At 31.1% G+C, this 21,345-nt stretch overlaps 2 protein-coding genes across 3 annotated transcripts; both read right to left on the bottom strand.

Moving 5' to 3' along the window:
* Positions 1-1,073: 1,073 nt before the first annotated feature.
* On the bottom strand, positions 1,074-4,448 carry LOC143632879 (65-kDa microtubule-associated protein 1-like). Its single transcript, XM_077101297.1, has 9 exons — positions 4,407-4,448; positions 4,105-4,308; positions 3,789-4,037; positions 3,501-3,716; positions 3,248-3,403; positions 2,379-2,690; positions 2,184-2,271; positions 1,457-1,605; positions 1,074-1,377 (listed from the first exon to the last, which is right to left on the bottom strand). Exons 1-9 carry the CDS (start codon positions 4,446-4,448, stop codon positions 1,105-1,107), a joined length of 1,689 nt encoding a protein of 562 aa, XP_076957412.1. The 3' UTR covers positions 1,074-1,104.
* Positions 4,449-12,780: 8,332 nt separating this feature from the next.
* LOC143632878 (uncharacterized) lies at positions 12,781-14,493 on the bottom strand. Of its 2 annotated transcripts, none has more exons than XM_077101295.1 (7): positions 14,271-14,493; positions 14,120-14,186; positions 13,806-13,852; positions 13,639-13,726; positions 13,426-13,559; positions 13,249-13,347; positions 12,781-12,987 (listed from the first exon to the last, which is right to left on the bottom strand). In XM_077101295.1, the coding sequence occupies exons 1-7, from the start codon at positions 14,490-14,492 to the stop codon at positions 12,904-12,906; spliced, it is 741 nt and encodes a 246-aa protein (XP_076957410.1). In that variant the 5' UTR covers position 14,493; the 3' UTR covers positions 12,781-12,903. The 2 variants fall into 2 exon arrangements, with proteins under 2 accessions (XP_076957410.1, XP_076957411.1); XM_077101296.1 differs by having other exon boundaries at positions 14,120-14,144.
* Between the last annotated feature and the right edge of the window lie 6,852 nt (positions 14,494-21,345).

The raw sequence follows: 21,345 nt of genomic DNA, 5'->3' as shown, positions 1-21,345 counted from the left end.
TGTTGGCTGGCTGGTGGGTTCATACAGATGAAGATAAACTAAGCAGGCTTTAGGGTTTATCTTTTATTAGAGGATCAGGTTGCTATTGATGAAGAGGTTTTTGGCAAGCATGAAGTTACTACTCGCATCAAGAGTCACTAATAGGCTTTATCTTCTAGTGGTACACTCCCACGTGAAGTGTCCACTAATAGATGATGAAGCATATGGAAATTACCATTGATGGCAACCGTTAACATGATCCTCAAATCAAATATATAGCTTACGTAAGTTATCACTTATGGTAACATGTAACATGAAGTCTTCACTATAATAAAAGATTAAAAGATAGAGTTGATATAAGTTACCAATGATGATAACCTCTGTCATAAATTCTCCGCTACCTAACGATGAAAGTATTCGCTATTAAATCACGAATAAGACAATATATATAAATAAATAATTTTGAAAAATTACAACTTTCATCCTCCAACTTATAGTTGTTTTTTTATATCAAAAATTAGCCGTCTAGCCTTATCTTATTAAATCACGAATAAGACTATATATATAAATAAATAATTTTGAAAAATTACATATAAAATTCTAATCCGATTAATTCTGATTAATTTAATTGTTATTATACATTTTCAAAACTAAAACTAAAAAATAAAAAGAAACTCGTTGAAGCCCCCGCTCGTCTGAACCACAACAGGCTCAAGTGGTTTCAGCAATGTCTTTATCCGGTGCACAATTAGCTTCCAGTCAGCCATCATGTGAAGCAATGTTAGAGGATGAATTCTGGTTGTGGCTTCAAACACAACACACCGCCTAACTCCACAAAAACAAAACATGTTGACGGTATATGACGCCACTATTCATCATGAAACTCTCTCTCATATCCATGATCAGTGCGGAGTTTTCCTAAAATGTCACATCAATTGTGTAAATCCTATGATATTAGTGAAAGCATGGAACATTAAACAGTGGTTAGATATGGTAATTAACAAGCACCGGTAAGCATTAACCATGTTCACACATTGTTCAAAGACGATACTTCTCGCTCGCTAACACCGGTTATAGTAACACCAAATCCTAGAATACCTAACTCTTATTCAACAACTCTAAACTTTAAGGTGTAGCGGGAGGAGGAGATGCACGCGGCGCCACATCCTCTTTTGAAACAGCTGCGTGTTTCATAGGAGAAACAGATTTCGTGCTGTCCCTCTTCCCGTCTTTATTCACCGACCTAACTCCATTTTGATTCAAAGATAACCGTCTATTAGCTGTCCCGTTCGCTCGAGGGCCCACCACCTTCTTTGTACTATTAGCTGGCCGAGCAGGGCTTGATCTTGATCCAAATGCAGTTTCTTGCTCTGCATTTGGCTGTTCTAGGATTTTCTTCTGATCCTGTTAAATTCCAAAATTATTTATATATATATATTAAAGGAATAATAAAGTTGAATAAAAAAAATATAGCTACCTTTAGCCTTCTTTTCTCTTCTTCCTTTTCATGCCTGAGCATTGCATATTCATCAAGCATGGCGAGTAATGAAACACCATCATACATGAAAGTCAACCCATGGTCTTCTTCCCATGCTCGGGTCTTCGCTACCAATGTGTCAACAAGAGCTGGGGCAACCGACACGCGTTAATTCAGTTACCTCGTAAAACAGTAGGGCTGTGTATGGTCGGTTTTGGGCTCAAACCGAAACAAAAACTGAAAATTCGGTTTTTGAGTTTTGGAAACCATTTGGTTTTCGGTTTAGGTTCAGTTCGATTTGGGTATTTTTGGGTTTACCATTTGGACATGACATTTTTGGGCCAAAAAAGACCAGCACGAACTGATGAATTTTAGCCTAGATTTTTTGTTAATTAAAAACAAATTGTTATTATACTTCTGGGCTCAAACGAAACCAAAAACTCGGTCTTTGAGTTTTTAAAAACCGTTCGGTTTCGGTTTTTTCAGTTTTACCATTTAGGCTTTAATAATTTTTGAGCTGAAAAAAAACTGACCCAAAATAATGAATTTGGCCTATATATTTTTGTTAATTAATAATTAATTGTGTACTATACTTTTGGGCTCAAACCAAACTAAAAACCGAAACCGCTCGATTTCGGTTTTTCCGGTATGGGTTCAATTCGGTTCCGGATTTTTCGGTTACACAGTTTATTAATCTTAGAAACTATTTATCAAGAATCATAAATACCTGGAATTTTGTTCACTAAAATTCTCGCCTTTTCAGCGCGTTTGAGATTCAAATGCGCGCCTCTGCTTGCATTGTACCTATTGTCATCCTTTAACACAGAACACAAAACCACCAACAGAATCAGTTATAACTTGGTTCAACAATATTATCAATTTATCATTATGCCACAACACATAAGTTTCAACTTTTACTTGCCCTGTTGTAATCTTCAAGCCAGCTCTCTTCCTCACAAGCTGACATCCACTTTTCAATCTTTTCCAAAATATCTTTTCTACTGAGAGCCTCTTCTTTCGCTTTAATAATCTGATTGTCCATGTCAGCAAACAACTCAGAAGGTTCCACGTTCCCAGAATCAATCAGCACCAGAATCTTCTCCCGAGCAGCCTGTGTGTCGATCTCGATGTGTGCGCGTGCAAATATCTCTTCGAGCTCGTTTTGTCTCTTAAACGCAATCTCTTTCATTCGACTCGATTTTAATTGATCTAGCCTTGCAACTTCCACCTCAGCCTTGAAAACAAATAATATGTTACATTATGGTAAAATAATAATTAACCCTTTATATGTAAGCTCGTAAACGATCACATGTAACGTTCAGTGGCTAGAAGTCTAGAACTTTGTTCATTTAAATTCATTTTATGTTTGTCTCTTTATGTAATTATGTTCATTTACGTTTGTTAGTTCACATTTGTTTAAGTTGGTTAATTTACGTTTGTTAATATGTTCATTAAAAAGTTTTGGCTCGTTACTACTTAATCTAGTTTTAATAACATTTTAGGCCCAACACATTGTTCTTCACATTACTTTTAACTAGTTTTAGCTCAGTTATGTCCGTTCATCTACGTTCAGCTATGTCTGTTCAGCTGTGTCCATTCATTTACGTACATGAACCGTTCTTTTATACTGTTGAACATAAACGAACAAGAAAACCTCGCTTGTTTAACTGTTAGTGTACTGTTTGATTGTTTGTTTGGTTAAAGTTAACCAAATGAACACGAACCTGCTCTGTTTATGTTCTTTTGGTTCAGTTTTAATTTGTTATTTTTCAATAATTAACGACCCGCTACCTGTTCAATCAAATCTTTAGCAAGAGCACCTGGAACATTAACTTCGTCCACTGAAGCCGATATGTTACAAGTAACATGATCAAATAAACTTTGTTCTTCCACGGGTGTATCCATCAAATTCCAAAGATCGGTTAACTGGGTTGCTAATTCTTGAAGCTGTAAATTGAAAAACAAAACCAGATATTAAACCATTTTCTCTGTAATGTCTAAAGCCTAAACAACTGTTAGCTATCAAAATAATGAAAGTGGGTACCTTTTGCAATCTTTGCTTCTTATCTTCTTTCAAAGTTACAACGGTCTTAGCCAACCTAGCTAAAGTGTCATTGCTTATGCTTTTAGATTGCACGTCAGTTGCATTGTTTAAGCTCGGGTGGACCTCGGTGACAGTGCTATAAAAGTCAATCCCAAGTACAGCACAAAGATCATGTACTGTGTCCACTAACTCAAGAACCTTGTATAGCCTATCACTCTGTTAAGTCAACAAAAGTCAACTTTCATAGTCTTTGTAACAAACAAACATCATGCATTAAATAAGTTCTACCTTTTCTTTCTGAAGTTGTTGCAACTGACCATGAAACTCATCCAATTTTTTCAAGGATAAATCAGACGCGTCAACCGTTTGAATTCCTGCACGGTCACTATTGCCTGCAATTTCTCCACATATTTTCTGTATCGATGTTTGTACATCCGAAAACTCCTTTATTCTTTCTTCTTTTTGCTTCCATAATTGTTCAAGTGCCGGTGCAATAGCAGCAAGTTGTTCTTTGATTGTTCCTGAAGTCTTGTCAGGCTGCATATTAAAATATTAGAAGCATTATTCTTCTTTTGTTTTGTTAGTAATAAGATGCATTACTGACCATCCCAACAAACGTTTTCTCCCCGAGCGATGCAACAAGAGTGGTGAGTTCAAGTTTAGCATCTGCTAGTGTCTGCAGAAGGTGTGACCTTGACTTTGTGGCCTGGTCAACCTTCCTCTTGTAGACGTCTAAGCATTCACGCTCAATTTGAAGAAGCATCTTATCCCGTTCAACGTCCGTCTCACCTACTTCATCCCAAATTTTCTGCCAAAACACATTCAATTCAAGTTGAGTTTTCTAAAACTCTAATTTTATCGATCAGGTAAAGAGAAAAAGAGTATTAGGAAAGAAATGTATTCGACTTGCAACTGATCGAGTAAAGATCCACAAGTTGCAACTGCCATCACTGCAACCAAACCTGCATATATATTTATTTAATTTGTAATCAACAGCATGTACATCTATCATTAGATATTAAGGATGACAGATTCAATCATTCCAAATGTGATTAATTATACAACACAAGGATGATCCTCAAATCACATATCAGACCTACCAGACGAAACAAAATCACAAATTTAGAATTACAGGTAGGTAAGTAAGAGAAAATGAAAATGTAATAAAGATCTGGAATGGATTAGATAGAACAGAATGCTGCTGCAGGAGGATGATAGTAATGGCGGAGAAACAAGTACATTAGAAGAAGTTAACAACTTACAGGTGAGGTGAGGTGAGGTGAGGTGAGGTGGTATTGTGTTGGTTAACAGCTTAGGGCTTTGTTGGATGGATCTACTGTATGGTATTAAGTAATAATTTCCTTCTTCTATTTGCGTTTTGGACTTATTCGCATTCTGTCTAATTAATTTTTAACGTTACTGACAAGGAGGGTATTACTGAAATTACGCCTACTCCTTAGCTAGCTGATGATCACGATTTCGATCCTTTTGCACCCCGCTACAATACAACGACACTCCTCTAACGGCACTGACCAACCACTCCATATATAATCAATCATTAAGAAGATGATGAAAGACTATATAGTGAAGAACAGCAATATGGAAGGAGGAGAAGAAATGAGCTACAACCACTAAAGAAAGAAAAATTTAGTTATATGGACTAGCGATCAACAAGTCGATTTGTCTAAGGCTTGGATTCATATTTTATTAATTATTTTGAGATTTTATTTAGTTTTTTATGCTTTTAAATACATAAGTTGAGTTTTGTATTATAAAATGAAAACACAAAATTCTTTCAATTATGATTATCTTCTCTGTAAATCTCAAACGCTCCTACTAAATCTCCATATAAATATTCAATAATCTTATACTTTTGATATGACACTCTCTCATTGGTCGATCATTCTCCATAAATGTCCATCCATTCATAACAACCAACTTGCATTCGTTTTAACTTTTTAACAACATTGAATGCATGGTGGCACCTAAAGTTTTTTAAAAAGTGTATGTGTTTTATGGTTTTCAAAGATGTCTTTTGATTTTCTTTTTCTCGACTTTTCGGTATAAATCTTGTTGAAATTTGAGTTGTTTTCAAAATAGAATATCTATTTTCTTTTTAAGTGAAGTGTTGTACTGTGATGAGCCCGACACCGGTTCCGACCATAGATCGATACTAGTGTCGGTAACTCGGTATTATCATAATCGGTATCGGTATTTTTTTTTGGTGTTTTATTGATTAAAATGAATGTGTCAAAATCCATTTGGGGTATTACGACTTCATTTTTTAGGTTTTCTTTTTTAGTTGCTATTGCTAGTACGGATTCCGTAATGCACCAAACTGATACCGACCAAACTCACATAGCGTAGTCGCCACAACGCGTGGGTTCCTTTTGCCAATTTTTATAAATAGAGCTCAGTCCCCGTGCAAAGTAACCATTATCTAAAAAGTAGGGGGTGTTATACGGAACGGGTAATTGGTTCTATGGCACGAGTAATTGGGTCCATTTATGAATACAAGTCATAAAACAGTTTTATGTTAGGTAACACCACAATTTTATTGTAAAACTCAAAGCTATAATGGCAACAGTTACAATTGTAATGGTAAACTTACCATCATCACACTTATAATGGTAATAACCGAACTTGTAACCTTCATTACTACATTCATATTTTATGTGGTTTTCCTCATCCAACTAAAGGTTACTAATAAACTATATCAATCAATCAATCAATCTTACCTATAATAAAATTTCTACCAATAGCAAAACTATTGGCATGGTCTGGGAAGGGTAGGATGTAGACAAATCGTGCCTCTATCCAATAGAATAGTGAGGTTAATTTCAGAGAGACTTATAGCTCTAAAACTATATATAAAAGGAGCATAAAACTTCAATGCCAGATCTCTAGCCAGCTAGAAGTAGTCGTAGCAGCAGCAGCATAGTAGTAAATAGATAAATAAAAATAGTGATAATATTTCTGAGTATATGAAAAAAAATAATGTATTAGTATATGAAATACCGAATACGAAATAAATAAACTATAAAACTTGGCTATATATGAGTACTAACTTGGGTTATTTTAGGTTTTGGTTTTGGTTTACGCGGGTTATTTTAGGTTTTGGTTTTTAATTATTTTAATATTACATTTTCTAATTATTTGTTTTATTTTTCAACTGATTTTTTGTAATTTAATACGTATATATTAGTTTCTTATGCTAATTATATTTTTTAACGTTTTGGCTATTTCAATTGAGATTCATAGGTTTATTGTTGTAGCCCGCGTATTGCACGGTTTTTGTTAGATTTGTTATATATATATATACATATATATATATTTTAAAAACCCATATGAGTTATAAAAACTCTAAAAACCCAACCACAACCTTTGATCTTTCTAATCAATGGATCACATTTAAAGTAAGTAATCCTCACTAAGGATATAATAAAATAATAGATATAAGGACAACTAAGGGTAATATGGGTAATGACAAAGTATCTTTCTTCTCTTTTCCCCTGAGCTTCTTAGGTGCTGTTTGTTTTTTCAAAGGTAAAATGTCTGCAGTCTGCGGATCACATCTGCAGACATCTGTAGCATAAGAGGTGGACCAAACCTCTGCACTCTGCAAGAAGAAGACTGTTTGTTTTTTAACGTCTGCAGACTACTAAAACTTTCAATATAAGCTTCTATACTAAAAACACAAATTATTCGACAACAATTAAAAATATAAATCCAAATTTTATACCTCTGAACTAGTAAATTATAAAACTTACATAAACAATTTTCCACATGAATGTTTTTTCCTCCAAAAGTTTCTTCAATTGTTTTCGAAAGTAGATAGTTCATACAAACGAATGAAACGAGCCAAAACTCGAGCTTAAAACAACTCACAAGCCGATGACATAAACCTAAACTTTCTACAAACCTTTTTCAACAAAAACTTTCTATAGACTTTTTATAATTCTTAACTTTTTACAAACTTTTTTCAATTAAAAACTAATACTTAAACAATTATGCAAAATTATAATTGAACAAAAAAGAAAAAACTAATCAATTAACAACTCAATTGAACAAATCAATTAACAAGGATTCAATTAACAAAAACTTAATAACTTAATTGATATCTGATGGAAATAATGAGTTTAGAAGAGGTTGGAAGACTATGGTCCAAGTCTGCACCAAGAAGAGGGCGCGTAGACGTTTTTTAGTGAAACGTCTTCGAAAAAACAAACAGTCTGCAGGGGGTAATGTCTGCGCGTGGTCTGCGCGCTGTAGACAAAAGAGGTTAGAAAGATCTTTTGTAAAAAAACAAACACCACCTTACCCTTCTAGAATTTCAATAGTACAAATAAAGTGATATAAGAGGTTGGAAGACTATGGTCCAAGTCTGCACCAAGAAGAGGGCGCGTAGACGTTTTTTAGTGAAACGTGTTCGAAAAAACAAACAGTCTGCAGGGGGTAATGTCTGCGCGTGGTCTGCGCGCTGCAGACAAAAGAGGTCAGAAAGATCTTTTGTAAAAAAACAAACACCACCTTACCCTTCCAGAATTTCAATAGTACAAATAAAGTGATATAATGTGTTTTGACAACAATGCCTCAAGTAAACCTTAGTTATATGTACACATGAATGTTTTTCGAGAAAGTAACCTAAGTCATTAAATTTACTATTCATAATTTATTTTTTAAAGTTTTAACTAATGTACTTTTTCATTTATAGCTTAGATCTAAATATATAGTTCACATAATTAATTTGTCTAGGTTTTATAAACTTAAAATTAAGAACAATTATAAAAGATAATTTAAGAATCAAGAACTATCCATACATATTTATTAGCTATTAAACCAAAGTATAGTTAGCAGATGATTTTTATTATAATATGAGTAGGACATGCCCGCCTTTTATACAAATAAAAAACATTTTTAGATTAATTTTAAAAACATATATACTATTAATCTTTATTCACTAATTCATTGATATTTTGTTATTAAATAAAATAATAAATTTCTAATCCCTTTATGTAACGAGCATTCTATGCATACATAAATAGCATGTTTATAGAAAGAGATAATGACTATTAAATGCACTACATGTAACATTTTGTTATTCCAACATTTCAAGTATACAAAATTTTGTAACTTTTTGTTGGTACATCACTTTCAGTGCATAACACGTTGTAACTTTTTAATGCTACATCACTTTTAATACATGACATGTTGTAACTTCTGTTTGTTACATCATTTTTAATACATAACATGTAACCTTTTATTGTTACAACATTTAACTTTTTATTGTTACATCATTTTAAATGCATGAGATGTCGTAACTTCTTTTTGTTACATCATTCTTAGGAAAAATTGTTTTTATATGCTGTAACTTTTTGTTGTTACATATAACCTTTTGTAGTTGCATGTTGTAACTTTTTAAATTATATAAGAAATCGTAAAATATTGGTTTTGTATTAGTGGTAGCAATTGAAGTAAAGTATATTATGCCTCGTATGTAACAACTTATATTACCTTTTAAAAATATGTATACATATAAAAGTAAAAAATGTTACAACATTATTAAAGTTACTTTGTGTTGGATAAGTATTTGTAGACACGAGAAAATTAAAAAATGTTGCATATTTTAAAAATATAACAATATGCTTGTATATAAACTTGTTTGAAATTTTGTTACATATTTTTAAAAATATTTTACAAATTAAAGTTACTTTTACATATTTTAAATATTTAAAGTTGTTTACATATTTTAAAAAATACTTTTCCAAATATAAAAAAAAATATGCTTATATGTAAACTTGTTAAAAAATTGTTACATATTTTTAAAAATATTTTTACAAGTTAAAGATATTTTTACTTATATAAAAATATGTAACTTATTTAAAAAATATATAAACATATTTAAAATTTTGTTACATGGATATTAGAACTAAAAAATGTGAACATATATTTAATTATTAATGTGAAATAATGACCAAAAGTAATAACAATTGTTTTTGAAAACTAATAAATTTGTGAAAGTGATACCTTCGTGAAATATGTTAAAAAGTTATATTTTAATAATTAATACTAACCATGAAAATTAGGAAAAAAAAAAGAAAAAATACACAACTAATGCTAAACTGAATCAACTAATATACTAAATTAGTTCACAAAACAAATACAATAAATGATTAAACTTCATACAAGGTCATATATTATATAAACACTAATTTATTGCATATCATATTTTAAAACTTGGACTTATACTAGGATATATTGAGGAATACTTTATTTGTTGACAAACCCAGTAGTTAAACACACAAATTTGAAATATTATATGTGAAGATAAGAAAGGATGATTGATGTGAGCAAACTAACATGCTTTTTGTGTCATAACCTGGTAAGAAAAATACCTTAATGCCCTTATTGCGTAAACTAGTAAAGGATGGAAAAAGGAGATGTGGCATGTTAAGGACCATGTATTGGGTTTTCATAGTTTCTTTATCTCAATGGGGTTTTCAATCTATACATACCCTATATATATATATATGTTTAAGTTCAGGAGAGAAATGAAATTACTGTGAGAAATGAATATGAGCCACTAGTTTAATTTTATGTTTTAAATGCTTAAAAATAAATGAAAAAAATATAAATTAAACAATAAATGTATCATCTCTCTTCAATTAATACAACTAATATAACTATAATAACTCATCTCTAATTAATAAATATCATAACATAATAATTTTTTTTTCAATTTATATACTTAGAAAAATTAGTTTTATAAATAATAATAAAAATAATATCATACTGTGTTCATTAAATATAAACAATAAATATACAACCTACACAAAATTATATAACCTACACTTGTTTTGAGCAATAAAAACGTACAACATACAAAGAGGTATACAACTTACATATGTAATTCGACATTAACAATTATATAAACTAGACAAAGATACACATAATCCTATAATGTGTGTAGGTTATATGTTTTTCGTGTGTAGGTAATATGTTTTCTTATTCTTAGAACAAGTGTATGTTATATGTTTTTGTGTAGGTTGTATATTTTTTATTGACATTTAATGCTAACATATGCAGGATAGTTTTTTGTATTATTCATCATAGTGTACCTAAGTATTGATGGATATTTATATATTAAGTTGGAAGAAATTGGTTTTGGATAGAAAAAAAATTTAATGTATGAATAAATTGTATTTGTGTAGGATAAAATTTTCGAGTGTAGGTTATATGTTTTTCGTGTGTAGGTTATACGTTTTCGTGTGCGTGTGTGGTTTATTGATGTTGAATTTTGTGTGTCGGTTATATGTTTTTCGTGTGTAGGTTATATGTTTTCTTATTCTTGAAACAAGTGTAGGTTATATGTTTTTGTGTAAGTTGTGTATTTTTTTGTTGATATTTGCAAACACATGTAAGATAGTTTTTTGTACTATTCATCAAAATGTAACTACGTGTTGATGGATATTAATATATTGAGTTGGAAGGAATTGGTTTTGGATAAAAAGAAATTTTAATGTACGAATAAATTGTACTTGTGTAGGATAAAAAGAAATTTTAATCATCATCATCATCGTACTCAGTATATCCCACCAATAGCAATTTATTCATACATTAAAAAGAAATTTTAATGTATGAATAAATTGTACTTGTGTAGGATAAAAATTTAAAAGAGAAAAAATAAGTTATAAAAATAAATGAATTTTTAATATTTTCTAATTATAATAATTTAATTAGTTATATTAATATTATAGAAAACTATTATATTTATTAGTTATATTAATTGAAGAGAAAGCATGTATTAATACTTTTCTCATTTATCTTTAAACATTTAAAACCTAAAATAAAACTAGTGGCTCGTATTCATTTCTTACAGTAATCTCACTTCTCTCCTGAACCATCCCTTATATATATATATATATGGTTAGGTTAAAATAAAAACCCACTTGAGTTGTGAAAACTCTAGAAACACATTCTCAACTACATGTTTTTAATTAAAGTTTAAATCTTGTGGTACACAATTAAAGTTCATAAAAAATGTAAATATAAATATAACTTTTTCTCTCTCTTGAAAACATATATAAAAATTTGTAAAAAGATGTTAAAATAGCAAAATAAATTTTTTTTTCGATATTTTGTATTAAATGTTACAACATATATTACGTGTGCAAAAAAAACAAAAAAAAAAACAAAAAGAAAACGATGTTACATACGGTCTTCACAGGTTTTTCTCTATGCAGAAGGTTTCTGTAAAATTCTTGTCACATGTGTGGTTAGAACCTTGATACATCCCTCGTGTCTCGCATTTAACCCGACATAGCGAACAAGTGATCATTGACACACCATTCTTGATCTGCCCTCTTTCTTGATTTTCTTCCACTTCTAGGAAAATCAACAAATAATTGAGCTTTAATAATTCAACCAATGCTTTATGAACTAATAATAATTTAGACTAATAATAACAGATAATCATTGATAGAACTAGGGATGAGCTCGGATGGTACCGGTATCGACCGGTACCGATCCCGAAAATCCCGATCTTGAAATTCGGAAATAGTTGGTACCGGTATCGGTACCGAAATGTTCGGTTCGGTACCTGTACGGCACCAGTATTTCATGAAAAATTGGGAAATACCGGTACCGTACCGGTACCGAAAACTCAAAACTTGGTACCGATTCGGTACCAAATCGGTACCGGTACGCGTACCGAAAACGCTCATCCTAGATAAACAAGCATCATACTATAAACAATGAGGGTCGTTACTAATAAGCAATTAGCTGATTTTTGTCACAAACAAAATATTGCAAATTTTTAAAAAGAAACAAAATGAAAGTGAAGGTAAACCGGAGTTACTTTTCCATATTGTAGTGGATAATAAAAAGTTCAAATTATCATTAGTCATTTTAGTAGTACATGCTATGTTATGTGACAAATGATCATAGTTTATGCTAATACATCATCTGTCTTGGGGTATTTTATTTTATTTTTTTTAAGTTTAATATAATTCTATATCATAATCATCCTCATATCAAATCCAACACCCCTCAATCATCCTCTCTGATAGGTTAACCACCACCGCAACTACTGTCGGCACCTCTAACCACCGCCATCATTTTCTCTTTCCTGTCCTCTTGTAGCCACAGTCACAAACTATCAACCCCTTCTATGATCAACCTCAAGTCAAGTGCCACACTTTTAGTTGAAAATTGTCCTGTATTTCAATAACAAATTTAGGGCAAACTGCCAAACATCATAGAAAATACAACTATGTTCCAATATGTAAATTACAAACAAGATTTTATACAACCACCAGACCAATTACAGCATTTGTTTTTTGTAATCAATGTCCAATATATGTAACCGTGCACCTCTGTTCATCAAATGGCAGAATCAACGCACTTATTGCTGCTGTTGTTTCTTTGAATAATCCCTTGGACCAAAAATGGTTGACCCAATTCTTACATTCGTGCTTCCCATTTCAATCTGCAAATGAGCGTATATCTATTACTCATGTTACACTGAATATGCAATTAATTAAGTTACACAAAAAAGGATTTATGGAGAGTGAACTCGGGTTACATTTTATCTTTACCAAGCCAAAACAAATAGTTTAAAAGGAAATAGGTCAAAGGGGTTGTAAGTAGCCCAAACCATAAAACCTCTTAAATCATTTTATCCAAAAATAAGATTATTAATTAATCTGTCATATACAGTTTGCAATAATATCTGACACAATAAATATACCGCAAGTTCAAAGTCACCAGACATGCCCATGGACAGTTCACACTGGTTTTCAGGCATCCCGAGTTCCTTGCAGATCTCAACTCCGCACCTCGATAGTGTCTGTAAATCCAAACTATAAAAATAAAAAACCTGATTAACAATATTAAAACTGTGCCGACGCAAAGGTAAGAGAGTTACCCTAAAATTCTCTGGAGTGGATGTGTAATCTGGCATGCCAATAGTCATTAAGCCAGAAAACACAAGGTTCGGGCAGCCAAACTTAACATGCTTCACAAGCTCTATACAATGTGACGGTTCAATACCAGATTTTGCTGCAATATTTATTTTATGGGTTACTGATTCGAAAACTTCACAATGTGCAAGACATTATAATACGTGTTTTTCACCTACATATCTCTCCACTGGTGTTGACTTGGACCATAACCGGCAAAGGCCTTCTGCCAATGCTTGAAACTGCACGATCAAGGTGATTCGCAATCTGTCAATCCAAAAGGACCAAAAGCCATAAGATTGACTTACATACTAAAGACATTATATAAACTAGACTAAAAAGCTACCTTCTCGTTATCTACACCTTGTACCATTGATAGATTTGGAACAGCAGCTAATTACACAAAAAAAGCCGTCAAAAAGAAGCTTCTAACCTCACTTACATTATTGTTCACAGAACTGAAATTGAAAGAGGCCATGACATCTATAAGCGCAGTTTGAACTGAAGCTTTAGCCGTAGCAAATGCATTGATCAGATTTTGGCACCTCGAGTGGTGGTGAATACAATAGAGATGATAAGTTAAAATTGATACCTTATATTTATCTAATAACTATCCAATAAGTAAAGTAGCAAAGAAGCCTTTCAATAAAAGATGATTACCAACAAGGGATTTTGCTTTATTGCTCTGTAAATGCCCAATAAAGTGCCAGTCAATATCTTCAGGAAGCTGCAACAATATCATCATCAATCATCATCAACATAATAATAATAATAATAATAGTATTCAATCTCGAACATGCATTAAGAGAACCTGAGGAGCCTTTTCGATGAATTCTTGGACATAGTTTTCCCCGAAACACCGGTGTCCGGCATCGTAGAGTTGTCGGATGAGAGAGACAGGTTTGGTCTTGCTGACTGCAATCACCCGCACATCGTCGGCGTTCCGACCGGATCTCTCTGCCGCCTGACGGACACGCTGGAAAACTGATCGGAGAGCCGTCACCGCTGGGCCTTCTACTGCCTGAGCAGCCATTGTGGATGCTTCTGCTTCTCAGAAATACAAAACATAGTGTGAGGCTGGTATTAAAACATGTTAATTACAAGTCTGAGGTCGTGGTTTTGTTTTTGTTTGGTACTAAAATTTATCTACCTGTTTTAATAAATAATAATGTAACATAATTGTCTATACATTTTGTGGTTATTTTTACAATTTTTTTTCCTTTAAAAACAAATACATGTCATATCCATAATAATTCACTTTCATTATACTTCATTAACACGATTAAATTATTCAAATTTCTTTAATTTCAATTTCAATCTATAATATATATAAATGAAACCCCAAAAATTCTACGTGTTGCGATGTGGTCGCCCCCCCCCCAATTTATTGAAGCCACCAGATTACTTGATTTTTAAATGGAGGTCTCCCATTGATTTAACCCAAATTCATAGATATGGGTATTACTAAAACCAGATAGCTCTTAAACGGGTTATAACATCTCATTAAATTAAAAATAAATCTTACCAATTATTTGATATGAAAATCTTATAAAATAGGGATATACTAAAATTTTAATATCCAATTTAAAAAGAAAAAGATATAATTTATAATTAATAAACAACTTTTATAGTAAAAAACATAAGAGGGTCATGAGTCACTAAATCCAGATAGCTTTTAAATAAGTTATAACATATCATTTATTTATTAAACCCTTTCATCATCAAACCCCAAGTATATTATTAACTTTCTTACAATAAAAAAAATTAAAATCCAAAAAATAAATATTAAAAAATGTAAAACAACCATTCTCTCAAGCTATCAGATTGGTTTTTTTGTAATTGAAGGCTTCTCACGCATTTGACCCGAATTCACGGGTAAAGGTTTCACCAAACTCAGATAGCTCTTAAACGGGTTATAACATATCACTATATTAAAAATTAATCTCATCAAATATTTGATATGAAAATCCTATAAAATATGGATATACTAAAAATTAATATCCTATTTTATTTAAAAAAAGATATTATTTATAATTAAGAAACAATTTAATAATAAAGAAAATAAACGGGTAATGGGTATCACAAAACCCAGATAGTTTTTAAACCGCATTATAACATATCATTTAGTTGTGAAACAATTTTATCTTCAAACCTCAAGTATATTAGTTATTAACTTTCTTACAATAAATAAAATTAAAATCCAAATATATATATATATAACGTGTCGCGATGTGGTCGCTCCCCCCCTTTAATGGAAGCCACCAGATTGCTTGATTTTTAAATGGAGGCCTCTCATTGATTTAACCCAAATTCATGGATAGGGTCTTACCAAACCAGATAGCTCTTAAACGTGTTATAACATCTTATTAAATTAAAAATTAATCTTACCAATTATTTGATATGAAAATCATATAAAATAGGGATATACTAAAATTTAATATCCAATTTAAAAAGAAAAAGATATTATTTACAATTAATGAACAATTTTATAGTAAAAAAACATAAGCGGCTCATGGGTCACCAAATCCAGATAGCTTTTAAACGAGTTATAATATATCATTTATTTATGAAACCCTTTCATCATCAAACCCTAAGTATATTATTAACTTTCTTACAATAAAGAAAATTAAAATTCAAAAAATAAATATTAAAAAACAAAAAATGTAAAAACAACAATTCTTTCAAGCCATCAGATTGCTTTCTTTGTAATTGAAGGCTTCTCACGCATTTTGTCACACCCCAACCTCAGGCGAAAATGTCAGGGTGTGATTCGATTTCTCACAGTTCGAAGACAATATTATAATATAAAAGTGACAATATCTAATTAATTATTTTATATCAATTATACACACAATATCCAAATTAAACAAACGATTTAAATAAATAAATATAAGTTCAAATAAAGATTAACTTGATTATATCCTAAAGTCTTGTCTACGTATCCAACTTCAATCTTCAATACAAGCAACCTGCGTATGCGTAGAAAATGGAGTTTTGTCAATATAAAGTTGAGTGAGAATATCACCAGTTTTGATACAACAATATAAATAAGCATAACGTGATAAGTGCGGTAAATAAAATCAAACCATAAACAATTATGTAGACTGTTGCCAAGCGAATCGGGCGTTGGTCACTAGCAGGAACACCCGCTATATGATTGATTGAATAGTAATCCCAATATACGATTGATTGAATGGTAACACAAGTAAGCAAGTAGCACATATGTTTGATTAAATCACTCACAATAACACGTGTGCATTTGTTTGAATATATATAGTATGAAATACGAATACGTACGCATATGTCCCCAAAACGTTTAGAAAAGTTGTAAAAATAGGGGAATGATAAACTTACCTTAAGCGATTACTAAATGCGATTAAACAAGCTAACGAATAAGCGAGTCGTCCAATACATGTCAAACGATATATATAATTCAGAACCTGAGATTTTAGTATATAATAATATAAATAAAAACAAACTCGTGGCCGCTAGAATCAATCCAAACGGACGTTTAGAACTCAAGTTATGTTTGTTTTAAGATTTAAGCGAGCTGGTACTGACCAGAATCCGAACAGCGATTCAGAATTCGGGTTTTGGTAAGTAGCCTTAAAATTACGTTACGAGAATAAAAGTCTTCTGGACCGAACGTTGAATCAAATCAAAAGTATGAGAAAACGGTAAGTCAAACTAGTTGACTATTTTGCCCTTTAACGAGTTTTAAACGATTTGACCAGTCAACATCCTTCAACCACCGAAATTGATTGAAATTTATTGACTAAGGAGTGTATATGAATGATTTCTATGTTTACAATTTACCCGGAAAGTGAAAGAATCAAGAGAAACGGAAAGTCATAGATCCACATGTATGCAAAGTTAACCGTTTATGAGTGTATCTTCAACAATAATGCAAAAACCGAAGGAGATGGTGAAGGTTGAAGGTAGGTGACGGCTGGAGGGTCACTCTAGGGTTAGGATACAGGTTTGTGGCAAAGAATTATGATGTGTTTATATAGAGATTACAAATACGAACTATATTTAGTAAATTCACTCGTTTAGGAAACCGAATATGCATTTAATGATTAAATCAATGAAATAAGCTTTAGATTTTGTTCATGATCAGTATTTTAGAGTATGGACTTGTATATTTAGTTAATATCCTTTTGTTGGACCTTAATTCACTCGATTTTTAGCCGTTTTAAGCGATTTTAAAGGTTTCTAATGGCTATTTGGCATAATTGAAAGTTATGAAATTATAAAATAAGTTAAACCAAGTTAAATACCAATAAATACAAGTTTAAAATAGTTTGGAAGATCCAAATTACGTTCCCGAATCGATTTAAACTTAAAAGAATACAAATACGAAAAATCTGAGATGTTACAGTCTCCCCTACTTTAGGGAATTTCGTCCCGAAATTAAGGAAAACCAAAACATAAATAATTGAACTTTTTAAGAAAAATATCATAATCTAGAACTTCTAATAACCGAAGCAACGCTTCTAATGACAATCCGATAAGGGCACTTATATATAGGATGTACCAGCGGCGTATCCACCATGTCCTTATCATCTCATCATTCGTACGGTTACCCAAGCTACCTTAGGTTCTAAATCATGACACATAATTGTACGTACTATGATTTCCATGCGAGGACATTGGTAATTAAGTGTCGACCCATAATTACTTAGATTGTCGGATGGTCCGCATAACTCATTTCATCATGTGGGTTATAAAATATTTAAAGCCATCATTTTGAAAGAAAACAAATGTTTTGATAATTTTTAAATATAAATTCAAAAGATAATTAATACATGTTCGAGTTGAATTTGTTAAACCGTGAAATTTCTAAACACATTTTATAGCAAAGTTACAAATTTTAGAGTTTGGAATGGATTTCGTGAAACAGACATTTGAAGGGAATTATGATGATAGAGAATAAGCTAAGAGTAGAATATGAAGTTAAACGTGATAGATAAAGGAACTTGTTTCATGAGATGATATGCGCAAAAATTTAATTTATAACAATTCTTACGATAGTTAATAAAATGTGGAATTTTTAAAGATCGTATTCATTATAATAAAATTCTTAAGATCGAGAGTGTAAGTTTAAACGAAGATTTTGATGAGTCGAGTTTGATTAGTTCAAGAACTTATGGGAATTTAAATAGAGGTTAATATAAAGTTATAGCTTTTCAAGTTGGTAATTTTGAGATTAGATTAATTCGATTAAGATATTCTAAAATATTATAATAGTTAGTAATTAATAATTTAAATATTAATGATAATGCGAAAATATACATATTTGAATTAAATTGTTAATAGATTACACTGGGAAGCGGATATTCCCCGAATCACCGAGATAGTCATATTCCAATTAAATCCTTAAAATTAGATAAAATATAAAGTTAGCTAATTAAAGATATTAAATTAGATTAATTTGGGAATTCATGGATTATATATATATATATATTTTTACAAAATAGTTATAAATAGTAGGGAATAAGTTAATTGAGTTATCGATGATTTATAATGGAAATTCAAGTAAATAACAAAATTTTAAATTAATTATGATACCAAAAATAAGATGTGAATTAACATAATAAAATAAGATAAACCGAGGCTAGAAATGAATGAACCACCATGACTATTCTAACAACTACGAATTCATCATTAAAACGTTCAAAATTTTCAATATATAAAATAAACAACATAAAGTTTGTGAATTGACCTCCCATGAGCGCTCTATGGCAATTTGATGGTCCAATTCAAATAACGAGTAATAAACAATTGAGTTATTCTGTCCATGAGCGTGTACATGACATTTAACTGACCCAACTAATTAACGAATTATCGAATCAATGGAGTTGTTCGGACCATGAGCGTTACATGGCATTTACCGACTCAACTAAATATCGAATCAACGAATCAAATATAAGTAGTTGGTGTATCTCGGGAACCACCCCGGACGATAAGTTCTAACCAAAAAATCAAATCAAAAATGGTTTTAAGAAATGAATAGTTGGAGTGCCCATGGATTTTCATGGATTTTTCACCCAACTAAGCATTTAAAATAATTTAAAACACAATTTGGAAGTATAACTGTTTAGCCGGTTATGTTTACCACGCAACCGTTTAGCCAGTTACGGGTACCACTTAAAGTTATAGTTGTATGACATTTGTCATACCCCCATGCTTCAAGGTGAAGAAACAAAACAAAACACGAGAATTCTTAAGGAATTTCCCACAATAAAAAGTAATCTAACAAAAATAAGAGGATTTAAAAATATTTTGAAAGTGAGGCGTAACCTCAGAATTCGTGTGTGTGTGCAATAAATAAACAAGATAAATACAATTTAAATAATTAATCTAAGCAAGCTGCAAACAATTTATTAAATAGCACATAAGGCAGTTTAGATAAGCACGTATACGGGTTCCTAACATATGTATAGGACAATTTCTAACGACCTATCTTAAAACCTTCGGCTCTGATACCAATCTGTCACACCCCAACCTCAGGCGGAAATATCAGGGTGTGATCCGATTGCTCACAGCTCGAAGACAATATCATAATATAAAAGTGACAATATCTAATTAATTATTTTATATCAATTATACACACAATATCCAAATTAAACAAACGATTTAAATAAATAAATATAAGTTCAAATAAAGATTAACTTGATTATATCCTAAAGTCTTGTCTACGTATCCAACTTCAATCTTCAATACAAGAAACTTGTGAAACTATTTTATCATCAAACCTCAAGTATATTAATTATTAACTTTCTTACAATAAATAAAATTAAAATTCATATATATATATATAACGTGTCGCGATGTGGTCGCCCCCGTTTTATAGAAGCCAACAGATTGCTTGATTTTTAAATGGTAGCCTCTCATTGATTTAACCCAAATTCATGGGTATGGGTCTTACCAAAACCAGATAGTTCTTAAACGGGTTATAACATCTCACTAATTAAAAATTAATCTTACCAATTATTTGATATGAAATTCATATAAAATAGGGATATACTAAAATTTTAATATCCAATTTAAAAAGAAAAAGATATTATTTATAATTAATAAACAATTTTATAGTAAAAAACATAAGCGGGTCATGGGTCACCAAATCCAGATAACTTTTAAACGAGTTATAATTTATCATTTATTTATGAAACTCTTTCATCATCAAACCCTAACTATATTATTAACTTTCTTACAATAAAGAAAATTAAAATCCAAAAAATAAATATTAAAAAACGAAAAATGTAAAACAACCATTCTCTCAAGCCATCAGATTGCTTTATTTGTAATTGAAGGCTTCTCACGCATTTGACCCAAATTGACGGGTAAAGGTCTCAGAAAACTCAGATAGCTCTTAAACGGGTTATAACATATCATTATATTAAAAATTAGCCTCATCAAATATTTGATATGAAAATCCTATAAAATAGGGATATACTAAAAATTAATATCCTATTTTATTTAAAAAGAGATATTATTTATAATTAAGAAACAATTTTATAATAAAGAAAATAAACGGGTAATGGGTATCACAAAACCCAGATAGCTTATAAAACGGATTATAACATATCATTTAATTGTGAAACCATTTTATCTTCAAACCTCAAGTATATTAATTATTAACTTTCCTACAATAAATAAAATTAAAATCCAAATATATGTGTGTGTGTGTGTGTATATAACGTGTCAGATGTGGTCGTCCCCCCTTTTATGGAAGCCAACAGATTGCTTGATTTTTAAATGGTGGCCTCTCATTGATTTAACCCAAATTCATGGGTATGGGTCTTACCAAAACCAGATAGCTCTTAAACGTGTTATAACATCTTATTAAATTAAAAATCAATCTTACCAATTTTTTGATATGT

The sequence above is a fragment of the Bidens hawaiensis genome, unplaced genomic scaffold (assembly GCF_021521415.1).
Source record: "Bidens hawaiensis isolate Kalapana, Puna unplaced genomic scaffold, B.hawaiensis_p1.1 tig00006538_1, whole genome shotgun sequence".
NCBI lineage: Eukaryota > Viridiplantae > Streptophyta > Magnoliopsida > Asterales > Asteraceae > Bidens > Bidens hawaiensis.
Note: the sequence above shows the minus strand (reverse complement) of the source record. Positions and strands in the feature narration are given on the sequence as shown.